The following is a 19,771-nucleotide window of genomic DNA, read 5'->3' as shown; positions in this document are numbered from 1 at the left end:
CCCGCCACCCCCCTGCTCCCCTCCCCGCTCTCCCGCCGTCCCCCTGCTCCCCTCCCCGCTCTCCCGCCGCCCCCCTGCTCCCCTCCCCGCCGCCCCCCTGCTCCCCTCCCCGCTCTCCCGCCGTCCCCCTGCTCCCCTCTCCCGCCGCCCCCCTGCTCCCCTCCCCGCTCTCCCGCCGTCCCCCTGCTCCCCTCCCCGCTCTCCCGCCGCCCCCCCTGCTCCCCTCCCCGCTCTCCCGCCGTCCCCCTGCTCCCCTCCCCGCTCTCCCGCCGTCCCCCTGGTCCCCTCTCCCGCCGTCCCCCTGCTCCCCTCTCCCGCCGTCCCCCTGCTCCCCTCTCCGCTCTCCCGCCGTCCCCCTGCTCCCCTCTCCGCTCTCCCGCCGTCCCCCTGCTCCCCTCTCCGCTCTCCCGCCGTCCCCCTGCTCCCCTCTCCGCTCTCCCGCCGTCCCCCTGCTACCCTCTCCGCTCTCCCGCCGTCCCCCTGCCCTCCCACCATTCCTCCATGCCGCCCTGCCCTCCCACCATTACTTCATGCTGCCCTCCCCTCCCCTCATTCCTCCATGCTGCCCTCCCCTCCCCCCATTCCTCCATGCTGCCATCCCCTCCCACCATTCCTCCATGCTGCCCTCCCCTCCCCCCATTCCTCCATGCTGCCATCCCCTCCCACCATTCCTCCATGCTGCCCTCCCCTCCCCCCATTCCTCTATGCCCTCCCCTCCCCCCATTCCTCTATGCCCTCCCCCATTCCTCCATGCTGCCCTCCCCTCCCACCATTACTTCATGCTGCCCTGCCCTCCCACAATTCCTCCATGCTGCCCAACTTACCCCCCACCATTCCCTCACTTATTCTCCCATCATCCTCCCACCATTTTGCTCTGCACCCCTACTTACCCTCCCACCATCTCCAATGCTCCACCCATCTTCCCACCATCCTCCCCTGTCCTTCCACCATCCCCCTGTTCCCCCCTCCATCCTCCCCTGTTCTTCCACCATCCCCCTGTTCCCCCCTCCATCCTCCCCTGTCCTTCCACCATCCCCCTGTTCCCCCCTCCATCGTCCCCTGTCCCCCCCTCCATCGTCCCCTGTCCTTCCACCATCCCCCTCTGCTCTCCCATCATCCTCTCCTGCTCTCCCATCATCCCCCTCTGCTCTCCCATCATCCTCTCCTGCTCTCGCACCGACCCACCTTATCTCCAGGAGTGCTTGCCTTCCGCATTGTCAGGGGGTGGAGTCTGATCAAAAGGGGCGGAGCTGAGGTAGGTCAGGACGAACTTGTTTTTTTCTCCAGTTGCGGACCGCCTATCAGGAGCGGTGCTCCTTGTCCCACGTGACTGATAATTGCCGCTCTTTTCTTTTCTGGGCAGGGCCTGTGTTATGAGAACGAGTGCTCTGCTCTCCAGCCTCAGTGACGTGCTGATTGCTACTCTGCGTACTGACCTCTAGTGGAGACAAGTGGTAGTGCGACGCAACTGACATTCCTTAGTGCATGGTACTTGTTATTGTTGTTTTTTAATATTTTTATTTATTCATTGTTGTTTTATTTCTTATTGTTTACTGTTTATTCCTGATCATGAAAAGCTGTCAACTAATGCATATTTCACCTTGCATGTGATTACCACTTTTTTTCCCTGCCATGTTATATTTCGGGCTGATGACACGGTGAACGCACTGCTCCACGGTGTCCAATTCATACAACACCCTATGGCTATGACCGCATTCACACGTGTGTGAGATGTTTGTGTTTGTAACAGACGGCTCCACAATACATTGACTAAAATGGCTGTACTCAGACAACGGTTAATATATCGGATCTGAGAGTGTGAAAACTGGAAACACCCCATTATGATAAGATTTTAAAGGGATTGTCCACTACTGGAACGCTTTCTCACTCAGCATGTGTCGCGGGCGGGGAGGGCGCGCTGCGCTCACTAACGCTCGGGTCCGGCGCTGCTGCTGCTTCGCTTGCTGCTCGGTGGTGGCTCGAGCGGTGGGCCGGATCCCGGGGACTCGAGCGGCGCTCCTCGCTCGTGAGTGAAAAGGGGGGGATTGATTGTGGGGATTTGATATTGTCCGTGACGCCACCCACAGTTGTGGTGAGATTGGTGACACCACCACTGCTCTGGACGGGGATCCCGGGAGCGATGACAGGGAGCAGCCTGGATGTTAGTTCTCCCCTCCGTGGGTAGGGGGTTGGTTGTCCCGGGGCCCGGTGAGGGGGTAGGGATGGATGCCAGGCGGGTTACGGGGCCTGGTGAGGTGCAGGGTCGCGCGGGCAGCGCTGTGCCGCACGGCACGGTGGTACTCACTCAGTCAGTAACACACACGGAGTCTCTGATGAAACAAACGGCTGGATGGACGGGTCCCACAGACGGCTGCGGTGTTTTCCCCTGACCCCAGGTTGGTAATGTAAGTCCTTTCCTGCACCTTCCGTACACTCCTCCTGCGCTCCGGTTTCCAGCTGGCTCCCCGGTTCGGTACCGGTGGGCCACCGCCCAGCCCCGGCTACCTACGGTTCCACCAGACTGTCTTCCCGGCTCTTGCAGACGGCCACTACCGTCTGCCTGACTGCTGCACGAGGGCCCTAGGCTCCAACCTAGGCCCCAGTCTGCGTCTGCCTCTCTGCAGACCTCCTCTCTCTTCCTCTGCCTGGACTTGTCTGAGCTGATTTTTGCCTCAGGCCAGCTAGACTCCTCGGTGGGCGTGCCCATCTGCCTGACTCCGCCCACCTGGTGTGTCTGTCTGAACCCGAGGGAAGAAATCAGGTCTAAGGCTACTTTCACACATCCGGTTTGAGCCCTGCGGCTCAATCCGGCTGTGAAAACTATGCAACGGATGCGGCAAAAACACCGCATCCTTTGCATACGTTTTTACATGCGGCCCGTCCGGTTTTTTCCGGTTGCGGCATGCTACTGAGCATGCGCAGTGGAAAAAACCGCATGCGGGGACCGGATGCGTTTTTTTCCGCATCGCGCCGCATCCGGCCTCCATAGGTATGCATTGAAAAATGCGCCGCAGCGGCCGGATGCGGCGCGATGCGGTGTTTTTTGCCGGAGCAAAAAACGTTGCAGGGAACGTTCGATCCGGCCGCCGCATCGGCTAAATCTGCCGCATGCGGCAAAAACCGGACCGAACGCAAGCCCCTGCGGCACAATACGGCACTAATGTAAGTCTATGCAAAAAAAAACCGCAACCGGCGTTACAAAAGCCGGTTGCGGTTTTTCTGCAGAACGCCGTATTGTGCCGCAGAGCAAAAATCCGGATGTGTGAAAGTACCCTTACTGGGGATGACTGCTGTGAACTGCTGGGGGTGGGTGTGTGTGTGTGTGTTGTTACCTGTGGCCCCTGGCTTGTCCAGGGCGCCACACATGTTTGCCCCCCGGGAAATTAGGACACTGAGATCCAGATACCACTAGTGTATAAATAATCGATCCGATTCTTCTCCAGAAAAGTAAGACAAGTGTCATGTGAGTGTATTCTCTCCTAGCATCTGTATGCAATGAATTTTTAACATCTGTTACATACTATTATAACTGCTGATGAGCGAGCACTACCATGCTCAGGTGCTCCGCACTCGTAATGAGCTGTCAGACACTCGGATGGGCGCAATTCAAGTACCAAATATAATGGAAGTCAATGGGAAACTCGAGCATTTTTCAAGGAAGTATTCACGCCCATCCAAGCATGCAACTGATAATTACGAGGACCAAGCACCCGAACATGGTGGTGCTCGCTCATCACTAGCGGTGACGTTACTGACATCACCGCTAGAGATGGGCCAGCACTAAAATGCTCTGGTGCACCGTACTCGAGTCGAGCAGGTCAGAGTACAATTTGCCCATATTATGATGCCCAGCTTTATCTGTGCTGGGCATCATAATATGGGGGGACCCTACTCCACTACTTTTTTATGTGTTTATTTTTACAACATCAGAGATGCACACATAGCGCTTCTGATTGGTTGCAGTCAGACATGCTGTCACACAGGCTGGGGGCGCATCTGACTGCAATCAATCAGTCGTGGGGAGGAAACAAATGAATATGTATGATGTTGATGAGCGGCCCCGGAAGTAACGTTGCAGCTACGCAGGAGACTTGGTAAGTATATCACGCTTGCTCCAATCCCCCTATCTCTTCTACCAGCATTTTAAAGCTCTGGATTCTGGTCCCTATAGACTTAAATGGAGACCGGCATCTGGCCAGATATCCGGGATCAATTCTAGTCCGGAACCAGGGGTGTTCTAAACCCAGTTGGACCTGCCAATCCTGGATATTTGTGAGTCTGCCCATCATTACTCTTTAGATATGAGTCTTTCTTTTGAATTGGATGCTGTGATAACCAGAGATTGGTCTGTAGACTATATGGGCAATGCCATGAAGAGGCCTTTACGAAGGAACATCACATTGGCTCCACTCCCGGGATTATAGTGTGGGGTGACATAGTGTATGGTAGCCAGACCACTCTAATCTTCATGTCAGGTACACTAACAGTTTGGCATCAATTTGATTTGGACGTGGAACCAATGGTAAGGCCTTCGAAGTGTCCCAAGAACAGTTTTTCAACACGACAAGACCAGGCCACATGTTACTTGTGCTACTGTGAGCAACCTATACATGCTATAATGGCCTGCAGCATCTCCATACTTGTTTCTTATCACTCACATCGGAATCGTCATTGATTGACAATTGCAACAAGAGCTGCCAGAAGTAGATCTTTATGACAGGCCTGCCAAAATGCCTTCAGCTTGTCAGAACATTCCTCACATGACCATTAATAAACTCTTTAATAGCATGCCAAGGTGTGTACGTGCATGTATTTCTGTTCATATTGTCTTAGAAAAGGTGGCTGTGGTAGGGACTGTGCAGCCAGTGAAGATGTTCTCCGAAGATGGTCGTTGTTCAGTTTTATTAGACAACTGAAAAGGAAACAGGTGGGATGAGCTCATCGTCAACCCCACTAAACACTAGAGAAGACACAAGGAGGAAACATGGGGAAAATTAATGAACTACTTATCTACAGATGACTCAGGCAGAAGTTCAGCAAAGCTTCAGCAAGGATACTAGAGATGAGTACAAGCCACCTGCTTGCAACCAGAGCTAGAATTAATTGAAAATATCACCAGGACCAGTCCAAGGAAGATGGGAGTATTTAAGCACAAGGGGAATATTGATAATAAGCAGCTGGATAGAAGGAGCGCTCCCCTGGGTCCTAAAGGGGAATAGATGAAAATCCAGGAGGAAATCTACCTAAGGCCTCTTTCACACGTCCGTGCAAAGCACACATGTTTTGCATGGTCCGTGGTGTAGATGCATATGTGTGTGCGTGTCTCTGTATGTTTAGCATGTGCTGTCATTGTGCTATCTGTGATAGCACATGGACAGCATGAACTTCTATACTCACCTGTCCCTGCCGCTGATGTATGTGGCTCTGCTGCTTCCAGGTCCATGATGCAATGAATATTCATGAGTATAAAGAGTGGGCCCGGAAGCAAGTGACAGCAAAGCTGAAGACAGGTGAATATAGAAAATAGGTCTTGAGACAGGTGAATATAGAAAATAATTTTATTTCAGTATCCAGTAGCGGCCATACATTGATTGGAGCTGAGCAGCTGAGCCGTTTAGGCTGCTTTCACACATCCGTTTTTTCCTGTGCGGCACAATCCGGTTCTTTGCAGAAAAAACGCAACCGTTTTTTTTTGCCGCCGGTTGCGTTTTTTTGCATAGACTTACATTAGTGCCGTATTGTGCTGCATGGGCTTGCGTTCCGTCCGGTTTTTGCCGCATGCGGCAGATTTAGCCGATGCGGCGGCCGGATGGAACGTTGCCTGGCACGTTTTTTTGTCCTGCAAAAAAACCCGCATTGCGCCGCATCCGTGCGATGCGGCGCGATTTGCAAAAACCGCATCCGGCCGCCGTGTGCGTTTTTTTCCACTGCGCATGCTCAGTAGCGTGCCGCAAGCGGCAAAAAACGGACGGGCCGCATGTAAAAAACATATGCAAAGAATGCGGTTTTGTCGCCGCATCCGTTGCATAGGTTTTAGAGCCGGATTGGCCAGCTCTGCTAAAACCGGAGGTGTGAAAGCAGCCTTAATGTTTGTGTCCAGCTGATAACAGCTGACTGGTTTGGGTGTCCGACCTCCAAGATCTGATATCATAAAATGGCTCATATAATTTATATAAATAAAATAGGAAATACTCAGGAAATCAGTGGGAATAAAATAAAAGCAAAAAATGTCCACTTTTGACTTGGTTACTGGCCCTCTTCAAAGAGGTGGCCAGAGACCATAGGTGACTAGTTCGGCACCGCCCCAGGTCAGCTTCTCCCCACACCGACACTCCCGTGTAATGTCATTGTTCGACATTTTCTAACCTGGCAGTTACAGGATGTGGTAAATTTATCTCAGAGGCTATATTTATTGCATGACACATGCCTTATTTTGGGCCATTGATTTGAGCCTAAAAACCCGTGCATGCCAATATTATATCTGGTGTATTTTAAGACTAGCCATGTCCGTCTACCTGTTCTAGACAATTTGGAAAGATTCCAATGTCTACTGAGGCTCAGACATCCGGGATTTTTTTTTTTACAAAAATCAATAATACATTTGTATACAATGATTTTGTGCCGAAGAGTAAATTACACTAAATTTCTGGTGCAACCATGTTAGTAAATATCGATTTTTTTACATTTCACAGATTAAATACTGACAAAAAATGAGGATGTTATATGTTGCATTTCTATTTGCTGACTATATAACTATATAACCACTATTAGTAAAAGGTGAAGTGTCCCTTTAATTGTCCTGACGACCGAGGTCACATTGCTGATGACATCACATACTTATGATGTAATTCCGTCTCTCATTGACATGTAAGATTCCAACGTTCTACAGACCGTTCATCCAGAGGACAAGATCAGCAAGGTACAGGGTTCACACCAGTGTAGTATTACCCGTAGATCTCTTTTTCTAATAGTTCGGTGCTAATATTTCAGATCTGTAATTGAGACAGGTCTAAATTTGAAAAATGTCCATTCTGTTACTTTGTTTCCAAAGCGCTGAGGAGCTCCCACTGCGTTTAGTGTTTTTCAATGAGCGCTGTATCAAACATTCATATGCATGTATATTTAACAAACCCTTGGATGCATATGGCATCTGTTTTATGTTTATTTTTAGTGGCATTTCCGAGGTGACAAACACTCTGGCTCCTATTTATCTAGGATATTCTTCAATGACAGTACAGGAATATCATAAAAATAATTACAAGGATAGAAAGAGCATCTGCTGTTTATAAGTCACATGCATTTTCTATCATGATATTATTTTAGAAGAGTAATGAGAAAACAAAATTTTCAGCATGTTATTGTGTCTATTGGATTATTAGGTATCCTTACATTGTTTTATTTGTGTAAAATATTGCAAAATGTCTGTGACTACTCTCCTGAAATTGGAAATGTATGTTCTGTAAGGGAACGATCTGTAAGTGCAGTCTGTGAACGGCGTCTAGGTACATGATCTGTAAGTGTATTGTCTATAAGTGCACGGTCTGTAAGTGCATGGTCTTTGTCATGGGATATTCAGCTCTTCACGCACTTGGTGGCACGGTGGCATCAGAATCTGTTCACACTACAGAGTCTGACAAGCAACCTGATGCTTCAGAGTTGTTCAGCCAGAGCCGGGTGTTGGCTGATTCAGGTTCACTGGTCTTCAGCCCTGCAGGAGTTAATCCCTGCAGACTGGTAAACAGGAACTAGGAGCTCCATCTTATTTAAGGTACTGGTTTCTTTCAGTATGCGCCGAGAATAGCTTCAGCGATTCCAGACTTAGTGGTGATCCAGTTCATGGTGATCTGTAGTTGCTTTATTGAGTGGTGTGGCAGATCCCCTGTTGTGCGTTTACTTCCTTCCTTTTTTTCTATTTCACTGTACACATCATGTCTCTCCTTTGTATTTGAGTGCAGTGCGTATACATTTTCGTTCTCCCTTGTTCGTGTCATTTCTATGGGGTTTTGTTACGCGTATCCATCCCGTCCTAAGTGTGGGAGAGAGGGGGAGTAAGATCAGGGCTTGAACATGAGTCAGGGTCATGCTAGGGGCTCAGATCTGGCTACCATCAAGAGTACCTCTGAGATAAGGGACAGCGCAGGGTCTCGAGTCTGAGGGCCAGCCTAGGAGCCCGTGTTCTGTCATTTCATACCCTGTGACAGTCTGTAAGTTCACTGTCTGTGAATGGTATCTAGGTACATGATGCACTGCCCCATGCAGCAAGGATCTACACAATTCCTGGAACCTGAAAACATCCCAGTTCTTGCATGGCCAGCATACTCACCGGACATGTCCCCCTTTGAGCATGTTTGGGATGCTCTGGATCGGAGTATACAACAGCATGTTCAAGTTCCTGCTAATGTCCAGCAACTTTGCACAGATATTGAAGAGGAGTGGAAGAACATTCCCACAGGCCACAATCAACAACCTGATCAACTCTATGTGAAGCAGATGTGTTGCACTGCATGAGGCATATGGTGGTCACACCAGATACCTGGTGCCCCCTGGACCACCCCAATGCTAAAACTGCACATTTTAGAGTGGCCTTTTATTGTGGCCAGCCTAATGCAATAATCATGTTGGCTAATCAGCATCATGATGTGCCACACCTGTGAGGTGGATGGATTATCTCTGCAAAGTAAAAGTGCTCACTAACACAGATTTAGACAAATTTATGAACAATATTTGAGGAAAAAAAGGGGCTTTTTGTGCATATAAAAAAAGTCTTAGATCTTAGATACTGACATTTTGTACAGAGTTTGAAGCCAAAAACTAGTACATAATACTTAAAGAGAATCTGTCAGTATGATTTCACACCCCAAATTATTTATATGCACATGTAGCTCTTCCAAAAACAAGTCCAGAAATACCTTTGCTTGGCCAGTCCATTCCTCCATTTTTGACAAATTAGCATTTGAATTGATATGCAGTTGAGAAACTATTTGTAGATCTGAAGCCTCTGTCACACCAGCTCTATTCCCCACCCATCTCCGTCCACTCCTGTATGACTGACGACTCTTTTGCCTTGAGTCACATAGCATAAAGGATGTCAGTCGAGCAATGGAAGGCAGTGCTGGGTGGGGAATAGAGCTGGAGTGACAGAGGATTCAGATCTACAAGAGATCTTCAGCCTCATTTGCATATTTAGACAAACACTGATTTCTCAGTAATGGAGGAACGGACTAGCCATGTAAAGGTATTGCTGATCTTTTCTTTGAAAGAGCTACATGTGTATATAAATAGTTTGGGGACTGAAATTCTGTGGACAGATCCTTTTAAATAAGTGAGAGCTATAGAGCTTCTATAACATTCTTACATCAATCAATCACCATCATTTCGTTAATGATAACATATTTTTTAGATAGCACAATAGTCATTACTGGAAATCCCCAGTTTATCAGCAAGTTTGCTTTTAATATCCAAACGTCATAACATTGGTCACTTAATGTACCAATTTCCACATAGCAGGAATTCTGGCTTAGTCCCTAAAAGCGGGTCTTGAGGACCTTTAATAAGCTTGCCATACACATGAGATATTTGACATGTTCACATAACCTTGAGTTTCAATGCTGTGATACTGATGATATACACTTAAGATAGGCCACTTCTTTCTACTGTACATTAGCTCCTATTTAGAATTCAACGTGCCTGTTTTTTTGCCCAACATCTTCCATCATGGAAGGTTTGGAAGGACCAAATACACATGTACATATGATATGTGTTTGTCTAAAGTGCTACTTCCACATCCACACAGATATTTGTAGTGACTCAACTTCAGAGCAATAGTCAAATTCATGCCATTCAGCTTCAAGTGGCATGTATGAAAATGATTCCACCTCTAACCCATTGGCTACTCTTAGCATTTATGATGAGATTTATTCCTAGCGCATGCAAATATAATCTGAACAGGGCCCTAGTTTGATGAATACATTATATGGTTGCTTTATTTTAGATGTCTCAAGAACTTGAGAAAGCGTTCCATACGTTTGCTGTTTATGGCAGCACCAAAGCAACTGGAAATGAGATGACCGGAAAAAACTTCAGCAAACTGTGCAAGGAATGCAACATACAAGAACATGGATGCACCGCTACAGATGTGGACATTGTCTTCGCTAAAGTCAAGTGAGTCTTGAGAAAAACCAGTGTGCATTGGGCAGCCCCCAAACTAATGTTAGCCTATGGCCTAGTGCATATCAGTTATATTCCACTAGGATCTCAGGTATATGTGGAAAAAATTGAAGTGTGCACAATTCATATTATGGAGCTGACTTAAGAGGGCTTTACATGCAGCGACATCGCTAGCGATGTCGCTCGTGAAAGCACTCGCCCCCGTCGTTTGTGCGTCATGGGCAAATCGCTGCCTGTGGCGGACAAAATGGCTAGTACCCGTCACACATACCTTCCAAGCGACGTCGCTGTGGTCGGCGAACAGCCTCTTTTCTAAGGGGGCGGTTCGTGCGGCGTCACAGTGACGTCACACGGCAGGCGTCCAATAGAAGCGGAGGGGTGTGGAGCAGCTGCAGGAAAGTCACACCCACCTCGTTGCCGGAGGACGCAGGTACGGTGCTGTTCGTCGTTCCTGGAGTGTCACACGTAGCGATGTGTGCTGCCTCAGGAATGATGAACAACCTGCGTCCAAAAGCAGCAACGATATTTGGGATTAGAACGACATGTCAACGATCAACGAATAGGTGAGTATTTTTGATTTTTTGATCGTTAACGGTCGCTCGTACGTGTCACACGCAACAACGCCGCTAACGAGGCCGGATGTGTGTCACGAATTCCGTGACCCCTAACGACATCTCGTTAGCGATGTCGTTGCGTGTAACGGGGCCTTAAGGGCTCTCTCACAGGAACGTATAAATCGAACTAGTGCAATCTGATAAAAAAAAATGTTATTAATGTTATTCAATGAGTCAGATCTGCATTTTTTTCCTCAGCTGTATTCGGCATGAGAACAAAAAAATCATAGCATGCTGTTATTTGACTCTGAAATTGGTACAATGCGAGAAAAATTTGGCAGTCACATGGACCATCAATATGTCATTTGATTTTTACGGATATAACATTGCAATTCTGTAAGATGGGGAGCCAGTCACATCCACAATTTGGATTTGTACAAATTCATTTCAGTTCCATTAATTTTCAATGGAATAGCGGCAAGATGCGGTCACATGCGGTTGTGTATGATGCATGCAACTGCATGTGACCGCATCTTGCCGCGATTCCATTGGAAATTAATGGAACTGAAACACATTTGTACCAGATCCGGTTTTGCGGTAAAATACCGCTGATGTGAGGTGAGCCTTACCTGTTGGGCCCCCGTGTGGCTGCACAAGTTGTACTGTGGCGCCCTGGACAAGCCAGGGGCCACAGAGAACAACATTACACACCCCACACTCCCGGTCAGGCACACCGAAGTCAGACACAAAACCCTTGTTGCCTTCCTCCAGGGGCTGATGTTCACACCAGGGGGGTGGGCCAGGCGGTTGGCACCGCCCACCGAGAAGTTCACAGTCCTGGAGGCGGGAAAAGTAAAGAGTTCAGTTTGAGAGGAGAAAGTGAGAGGAGGTGAAGTAGGAGTAGAGCAGACTGAAGTTGGTCCGGGTGTGTGGCCCGGACAGATCAGCAAGTTTGGCAGACGGTGGTGACCGTCTGCAGGAGGGACCGATTGGAGTTTACCGTAAGGACCGTGGACGGGCGGTGGCCCGGCGGTACCGGACCGGTACACAAAGAGACGTCAGCACCATCTGGCAGGGGTTTACGGACCCTGACAAGGCTAGGAGTCGCCGTGAATTTGTCGAATCCGTCAGCGAAGGGAACCTCCTGGGTTCCCCAGCAGCCAAGTACCGACAAAAGGCAACAGCCCAACCGTGAGAGGGAGACACCGCCACCGCCAAGGCAACTGTTTTCCAGGGCCAGAGCCTGCGGGCAGAAAGGGGCTCCTCCAGCCCGTCAGTGGGACCCGTCCATCCAGCCGTGTGTTTTACCGAAAACTGTGTCTTCATCATTGGCTGAGTGAGTACCACCATGCCGTGCGGCACAGCGCTGCCCCTGCGACCCTGCACCTCACCAGGCCCCGCAACCCGCCTGCCATCCCTTCCTTCCCCCATCACCAGGCCCCGGGACAACCAACCCCCTACCCACGGAGGGGAGAACTAACAACAAAGCTGCTCCCTGTCACCGCTCCCGGGATCCCCGTCCAGTGTCACTAAAATCACCACAACCGTGGGTGGCGTCACGGACAATACTCAAATCCACCATCCAATCAATCCCTACCCCTTTTCACTCACGGGCGAGGAATGCCGCTCGAGACCCCGGGATCCGGCCCACCGCTCGAGCCACCGCCGAGCAGCAGCAGCCGGACCCGAGCAGTGAGAGAGCGCAGCGTCCCCTCCTCCGCCCGCGACAGTACTAATAGTATGTCTGTTCCTGCCCTTGGGCGCATTCTGTCCTTCCATGTGAAATAAAATTCAGTTGAAGTGGATTGTGGTGGGTTCTTCAAATATCAACAGTTAAAGAAAGTATTAAAACTATTGCGATAACTAAAGGTGTGTCCCCCTCTTGTTCAAGGGCTAAGGCAGCACATGTGATCACCTATGAAGAATTTAAGAAGGCCTTAGAAGTTCTATCAGAGAAGAGATTTAAACGGATGCCTGCAAATGAGGCAATAGCAGCTATCCACAAGCTTGTAGTGGGCAAAGAACCTGCAAACATGGGGACCACGGTGAGTGCACAGTGCTGATTGCTTTCTCTGTTAAAAAGTGGCTTCCATTTTATATAAATGAAAAGGATGGTGAGAAATGCTTTATTCAGAAATCCGAGAATGGAGTACTCCTTGTGTACAGTAACGTAGATGAGGTGTAGGTAGGATCTCCGACACGTTAGGGCAGGCCTGACCCAGGTAACGGTTTCAGACATGTGGCTTTATATTCAAAAATCATATATAACTCCGGAGCAGGGTGGGGGATATGAATCACTCCACAGACTGGGATTAAGAAATGACTCAGGAAGTAAGCCAAGGTCACTAACGGAAGAAGGCAGAAAAAAAAGAAAGGATTGCAAGTAGCAGAGATTTACTGCTGTGCTGCTAGTTTATTGAACGTTCTCCCCACATCTGGGAGCGAGAAGAAAAGTAACAATGGGATGGACACGCTTTCTGTACTGCCACATTCCAAGCCCAAGTTTATATAAGACACATTCTGGAATGCAAGCCAAAATAATAAAAGTGAGCATCAAAGTGAAGTATATTGTACTGCTGAGGGGAAAGAAATCCTCCCGCCATACTCTTTGTGTGAACTAGACTTGGAATAATTGTAATTAGCTGCACCCCCGTTCTGATTTATGAAGTGACTGATAAATATGCCCCATAATAGTGGAGAATTCAATATAACACCTGTAATGTGTACGCTGTGTAATAGATACATTTATGTATACATACTGTATATACACATAAGGTGGATGTATTCCTCTCAAGCGGTTCCCTTATAAACAAAAAGACAGTCCTACATCAATGTAACTAAAACAGTTCACAACTTTGCATACATGAAGGCACAAGAAGCTTTATGGTTAGTGTCTTTTCAACAGGCGCATAGTTCTTATACTGGTTATTCTCTTTGAAATCTAAAAAATACATTTTCAGGAGGACATTAAAAAACAAACAAAAAGAATCAATACTTTCCCCACTCGCATCCTGATGCCACCGGGGTGGTTTTTCCTTTATCAATGCAGAGACATGATCATCTGCAGCGGGAAATCAACAATAACTGGCACACAGCATTATTAGATCTAAAGAATGCAGGACACAGGAAAATATTTCAGGATAACATTACTTACAAGGCGGCAACAAGCTTGAAAGTTTCCTAAAAGGCAACATGCTTTGTGGTTACAAACATCCATAGGTTCTGTTCACATCAACGTTCAGTTACAGGACCTATTCGTTTCAAGTGTCCTATCCGTTCCATCAGCTGTTTTTTCTTTGCATAGAAAAATATTAGTTTGTACAAATTTTTTCCCGTTCGGATAAAAAACGTAAATGTCCCATTTTTTAATTTAAAGTCTATATCAAACATATCATATAGGATGGTCATCCGTTATGACATCCATTGAACTCATCCGTTTTTAAACACCATGCACGCCCAGAACATTAGGTGTTAAAATGCGATTCATTAAAAAAACTTCTGTTATTTAACCAGTCCATTTAAAATTGGAAAATTTGGTTTATGTTTCGCATCCACTTACAACTGGATTCCTTACAAAAGGTTGAAAACTGGACATGTGAACAGGGTTTTACATGATGCAATAGCTTGAACAGGGAATATGATTGGTGCAAGCATCAATAGTGGGCTTGGACATTTTCATTCTTAGGCCGGGTCACACTTGCAAGAGACTCTCGCAAGTCTCACATCGCATCATCCGCCACTGTCTGCCGCCCTCCAAACAAGAGCATCTCAGCTGCATAGAAATACATGCAGTCAACACGCTCCTGTCAGCAGAGTGTGCGGCCGTGCCGGGTGATGTGATGTGAGACTCGCACGAGTCTCTCACAAGTGTGACTCTGGCCTTAGTGCCTGTATCAGATCCTCCTCTTGATTGACTCTCTTGACAGCAAAGCATTGCAATATCATGTTTGCCAATCTTAAAGGGGTGGTTCACCCATAGTTTTTATTGTCTAGTTCGATATTATATTGAGAAACAATGTTTCTCTCAAATACCTCGTGTTGGCAAGAGTGCCTGTGAGAGGCGCTATTGCAGACCCCTGTTCCCCGCTCCGGTGACGTCACGTCAAGTTCCGCACACGTCACATCCCTGCGGCCTGCTGCAGTCTTCCTGACTCACTGAGCTGTGAGTGGTGTTTCATTCCCTACATCATTAGGGAACAGATGCTGGAAACTTGGGCACCTCAAATGGAGCCGTCTGCACTTTCTCCAGCCCTGAATCCCATAGAAAACCTATTGGATCAGCTGAGTTGCTGTGTAGAGGCTCATAGCTGTGTACCCCAGATCCTCAATGACCTGAGGTCCGCCCTTCAAGAAGAGGGGGATCCCGTGCCTCAACAGACAGTAACTCAACTTGTCAACAGCATGAGACGTCGTCGTCAAGCTGTAATTGATGCTCAAGGCCACATGACAACTTATTGAGACATTGAAATTTTTAGGGGGTATACCCACCAGTGTTGTTGGCTTTTGGTTCAATAAATTGTTTGAAATGAGGAAATTAACTCATCATTTCTAGTTAAATGCCCTACTGGCATGATAAAATATCACTATATATTCGAAAGAGAAATATCCCTAACTTTTTGTGACATGTGTATATGTTTGCGCTCAGCCTGTGAGCTATACGAAAAAGGCATAGCAAAAGTCTGTATTTGCTAGCTGCTGCCCACTTCTTTATCCAGATCGCTCTGTATAGAGCTACTGTGGCTATAGCAGATTAATTTCAATAGTAGAAAAATGGGGTTCTATAAAGGTGCTCAACCGCATCAACAGCAAACAAGGACAAAGTGCAACCCTCCCTCCTAATGATCGGCACTTCAGATCTCTAAACTTATAACCTATTTATATTTTCAAATAGTGGGTAATTCTTATCAATTGGGAATTAAAGGGAACTTGTCACATTGTACATAGAGTCCAGTCTGTGGACAGCATGGTATAGAGAAGCAGATACCGAGTAGAATGATAAATAGGTTTCTTGAAAAAGAGAATAACATTTTATTCATTGAAATCCTTGGTCTTTAAACATATAGTCCAGTGGGTGGTCCTACTCAGTGATTGACAGCTATTTCTCCATGCACAGTCATACAAGGAAGACTGTTAATTAGTGAGTACGACCACATACTGGACACACTAGGGATTTCAAAGAATATACTACAAGGTTTAGTGAAATGTTTCCAACAAAAATTGTATATCAATCTGCTCAGCTCCTCCTGCTCTATAGCATCCCGTCTGCAGACCAGATATCAGTATCAACAGGACAGGTTCCCTCATAGCATCCTGTCTGCAGACCAGATATCAGTATCAACAGGATAGGTTCCCTCATAGCATCCTGTCTGCAGACCAGATATCAGTATCAACAGGATAGGTTCTCTTTGAAAATAGATTTACATGGATGGTTAATCCCATAGGGTGTATAGTTTTATGACCAAGACAAAATTGACCAATCATGCATGATAGGTGTTTATGTTCATAGCAATTAAATTCCAGCTTCCATTTTTCCAGTAAAAGTTATAACAAGAAAGAAGACATTTGATTGGTTCCTACATTGTGCCAGGTTTCGCATATGCTAGCTTTTATGTATGAGGCCCTCCATGTCGCAGTATGTTTCCTTGGTGTTTGTGGAGATGTTTGAGATGCTTGTCTGATGTTTAATAGGATGCGTGTGCAATCTGTCATTTCTCTTCTTACAGAAGATAGGGCAGCTGTTATGTTTATAGCGATATGATATCTAAAAGCAGATGTAGAAGAGAAACATGGCACTTTTGTCACCAGGTTCACGATTTTAAAATGTTTACTTCCTTGTCTTATCTGTTGTCTCGTTGACAGCGATATTGTCTCTGAACCCTTTGTGCTTTGTACTTTCTCCTACTTTAAAGAAAGGGAAACAACCATTAACAATAAGCCATCTTAGGGCATATGGATGTCACAGACAATGGTCCACTAAAGGCCACTAGTAGCCAGTGGAGAGCCTGTGACAATCAGTGACTCCCATTCTTACAATGTTTTACATTCCTGACCATCTGTGCAGCTGATATATTGTGGAAATATTGCCTAGCGACAATAAATTGTGTTGTGGTCACGGTAGCATTTGGTTGAGGATAGCATTCACGTACACCCAGTGGCATAATTAGAGTCCGATGAGCTCCAGTGAAAAATTTGTACCTGGTTCACCACCTTCATGTTGGTCAGATGTGTGGGCCTTTGTAGCATTCTAGATCCTTTAAAGACAAGCGTATTTGCCCTCCATGTAATAAGATCCCCAGTCCTGGGCTCCTTCCTGTAATAATATCCTCCATCTTAGCCCCTTCCTGTAAAATTGTCTTCCGACTCCATCTTGTAACCATGTCCTATGTCCTGGATCCCTTTAAGTAATAACTTACCCCATTCTCGACTCTTTATTTAATAATGTCTCCTGTCCTGGGCCCCTTCTTACACTAATGTCGCCTATGCTGCGCCCTTTCCAGTAATAATGTTTCCAGTCCTAGGGCCTTCCTGTAATGATATCTCCCATCCTGGCCCCTTACTGTAATAATGTCTTCCTTCCTGGTCCCTTTCTATTAATATTGTCCCCCATCATGGACCCTTTATGTAATAATGTGCCCCATCATGGGCCCTTTTTGTAATAATATCCCCTATTCTGGGCCCCTTCCAGTAATAATGCCTCCCATCCTGGGTTCCATCCTATAACAATATCCCCCATCCTGGGTTCCATCCTATTACAATATCCCCCATCCTGGGTCCGACCTAGTAATAATGTCTTCTGTTCTTCTCCAGCACATTTTAAAAAGAAATAAACAATTCTTCTTACGTTCCCCTGATCCCATAATCTTTTACCAACACAGAAGTTAGCAGCTGACTTGGGAATGCGGGCATGGGCAGCAAAGTACTTCACTGCCATGCATCTCCCATGATGGGCAAGCCAACATCTGCTGTCAGTCTTTGACTGGCAGCATATAATAGAGGTGCAGGAAGCCGGCAGGTCTTTGCACCAAAATACATTTCAGCCAATGGATGCACATCCAATTGATTAGGCACAGGCCTTGACGGGCCACCTTCCTGCATGTGCCAAGTTGTAGTCGCACCGTCTGCAATCGCGATCCTTATGCCCCTTGTCAGAAAAATGAAGAATTACACACCCCAGTAAAAATCTATCTGTGAATACACATTTAAACTTAAAAATAAGTAACTGTAAATAATTTGATTGTTCATATCTCCATAATGGCGAAATTAAAGCACCACTCCAGTGTTTTGGGTTTTTTTCAGCGCAAGATAGGTATTTTAAACTAAGGCCCCTGTCTCTACTCTGATACTCACCCCCCTGGAGTCTCCACTTTTTATCGACACTGCTCAGGATCCTTGGCGCCGTCTTGTGACCACAACGTTTGACTGTCCGGAAGTTAAAAGTTATGTCACTAGCTCTCAATGCAAGTCTATGGAAGCTAGAATAAGGCCAGAACGAGATTCTCATAGAGATGTATTGAGTTGTGAAACACTTCAGCCGCCAGCAGGTCACAAACTGCTGCAGACCGACCGGAGCGCTGGTGATAGAACATGAAGATGGCGGTGTGTCAGTATTAGACTAAAGTCAGGGAACTTAGATTAGCAGCACCACTCCATCGGTAAAATACAAAAAAAAACCCGCTGAAGTGGTGCTTTAAGGAATAACAAAATTATTTTATTCTTCTATGCAGCCACTATAATATCGTGTGTCCAGAGCTACATTTGGTGAAAGGAGCGCTGACCTGCTTGTTTGTAGTCAGTCGGCAGAAATATGGCAGTGTAATTGTTTTTTATTTTACAGTGTGTTAGTGGATTGCACATACAAGGCAGTATGTGTTATAAAGTAATTTTGCAAATGTCGTGTAACCCAGTATTGAATCATAAGTGCCTAGACCTGGTTTATCAACTCAGCTATGCCGTATACATTACCAAAAGTAGCATATAAGATGTCATAGATGTATATGCAACTGTGTCTTTAAAAGCCAGTAATTGTATAGTTCCATCAGGAGAGAGGAGGTTGACAGAAATGACATCAAGTCTCTTAGTATGAGGAGTAATTTAATCCCTTAGAAACCTCTTTGTTCGTGTGGTGCTGGACCCTCCTTCTTGACTAGCTGGAGTTTTCATATAAACACTATAACTGCTCTGTCTTACAGAAAGCTGTGACTGCAGGGGCCGTGGATCGTCTGACAGACGCATCAAAGTACACCGGATCACACAAGGAACGTTTTGATGAGAGTGGTAAAGGCAAAGGAATAGCAGGACGTGAAGAGCTGACGGATAACTCTGGATACGTTGGGGCATATAAGGGAGCGGGATCGTACGAAAAGAAAGCCAAGGAGTAACTCAAGAACAATGAGGAATAATACCTGATGGGACCTTAAAAACATCAGTAATGTCCCAAAATCCACTAGGATAAAACAGTTAATTATTTAGTATCTAAGACATCTGTCCTCAGCGTACATTAACCTGTCAATAATACACCATCAAATGTGAAACGGGATCCTCTCATTTTTTCTAGGTCATATGAGACATGTTATTCTATCCAAGAACTGTGCAAGTGGCACACTGCGTCTTTTCATTTACTAGGAGCCTGCAGACTGCTCATCTAGATGGAAATACTTGTCTGCTCACCAGCTAATTGAAATGTAACTTTTTGTTCACGTGTGAATCTCAGAAGTGATAGAGTATTAATGCCCACGATGAGATTTTATCGCATTTTTGGTGCAGTGTACTTTCCCTGCATCCAAAACGCAGTGTTGTACAGTACAAGCACAGTGGATGGGATTTTCATGTGCACTTTGTTTCTTTTTAACTCTCTGTAAACTGGGGTTTATAAGACACAGCATATTAATTTATTCTTGCGGAGATGCTTGTGTTTTAAGCGGGTGAACACAGCGAAAATATGCTGTGCCCAGAACCCTGATCATGGGCACGTATAGCGCATTCTCTGACACAGGACACTAGCGTTTCCACAAGAGAAAGTACTCTGTGTCCAGAACACGAGGAAGCCTGAT

General features: G+C 46.6%; 1 protein-coding gene across 2 annotated transcripts; it reads left to right on the top strand.

The window, feature by feature from the left end:
• The first annotated feature begins 1,386 nt into the window (after positions 1-1,386).
• On the top strand, positions 1,387-19,246 carry TPPP2 (tubulin polymerization promoting protein family member 2). 2 transcript variants are annotated; one of them, XM_075341461.1, is made up of 4 exons: positions 1,387-1,488; positions 9,992-10,161; positions 12,613-12,766; positions 18,911-19,246. In XM_075341461.1, exons 1-4 carry the CDS (start codon positions 1,486-1,488, stop codon positions 19,097-19,099), a joined length of 516 nt encoding a protein of 171 aa, XP_075197576.1. In that variant the 5' UTR covers positions 1,387-1,485; the 3' UTR covers positions 19,100-19,246. The 2 variants fall into 2 exon arrangements, with proteins under 2 accessions (XP_075197576.1, XP_075197578.1); XM_075341463.1 differs by lacking the exon at positions 1,387-1,488 and adding an exon at positions 6,860-6,919.
• Positions 19,247-19,771: the final 525 nt, after the last annotated feature.

The sequence above is a fragment of the Anomaloglossus baeobatrachus genome, chromosome 1 (assembly GCF_048569485.1).
Source record: "Anomaloglossus baeobatrachus isolate aAnoBae1 chromosome 1, aAnoBae1.hap1, whole genome shotgun sequence".
In the NCBI taxonomy this organism is placed as follows: Eukaryota; Metazoa; Chordata; class Amphibia; order Anura; family Aromobatidae; genus Anomaloglossus; species Anomaloglossus baeobatrachus.
This window is presented reverse-complemented; position numbering and strand designations above follow the sequence as displayed.

Excerpts from the sequence above, each read along its gene's own strand:
- TPPP2 (XM_075341461.1), top strand. Across the intron at positions 10,162-12,612 it reads ATTGTCTTCGCTAAAGTCAA|GGCTAAGGCAGCACATGTGA; the intron begins GTGAGTCTTGAG and ends CTCTTGTTCAAG. Across the intron at positions 12,767-18,910 it reads CTGCAAACATGGGGACCACG|AAAGCTGTGACTGCAGGGGC; the intron begins GTGAGTGCACAG and ends TCTGTCTTACAG.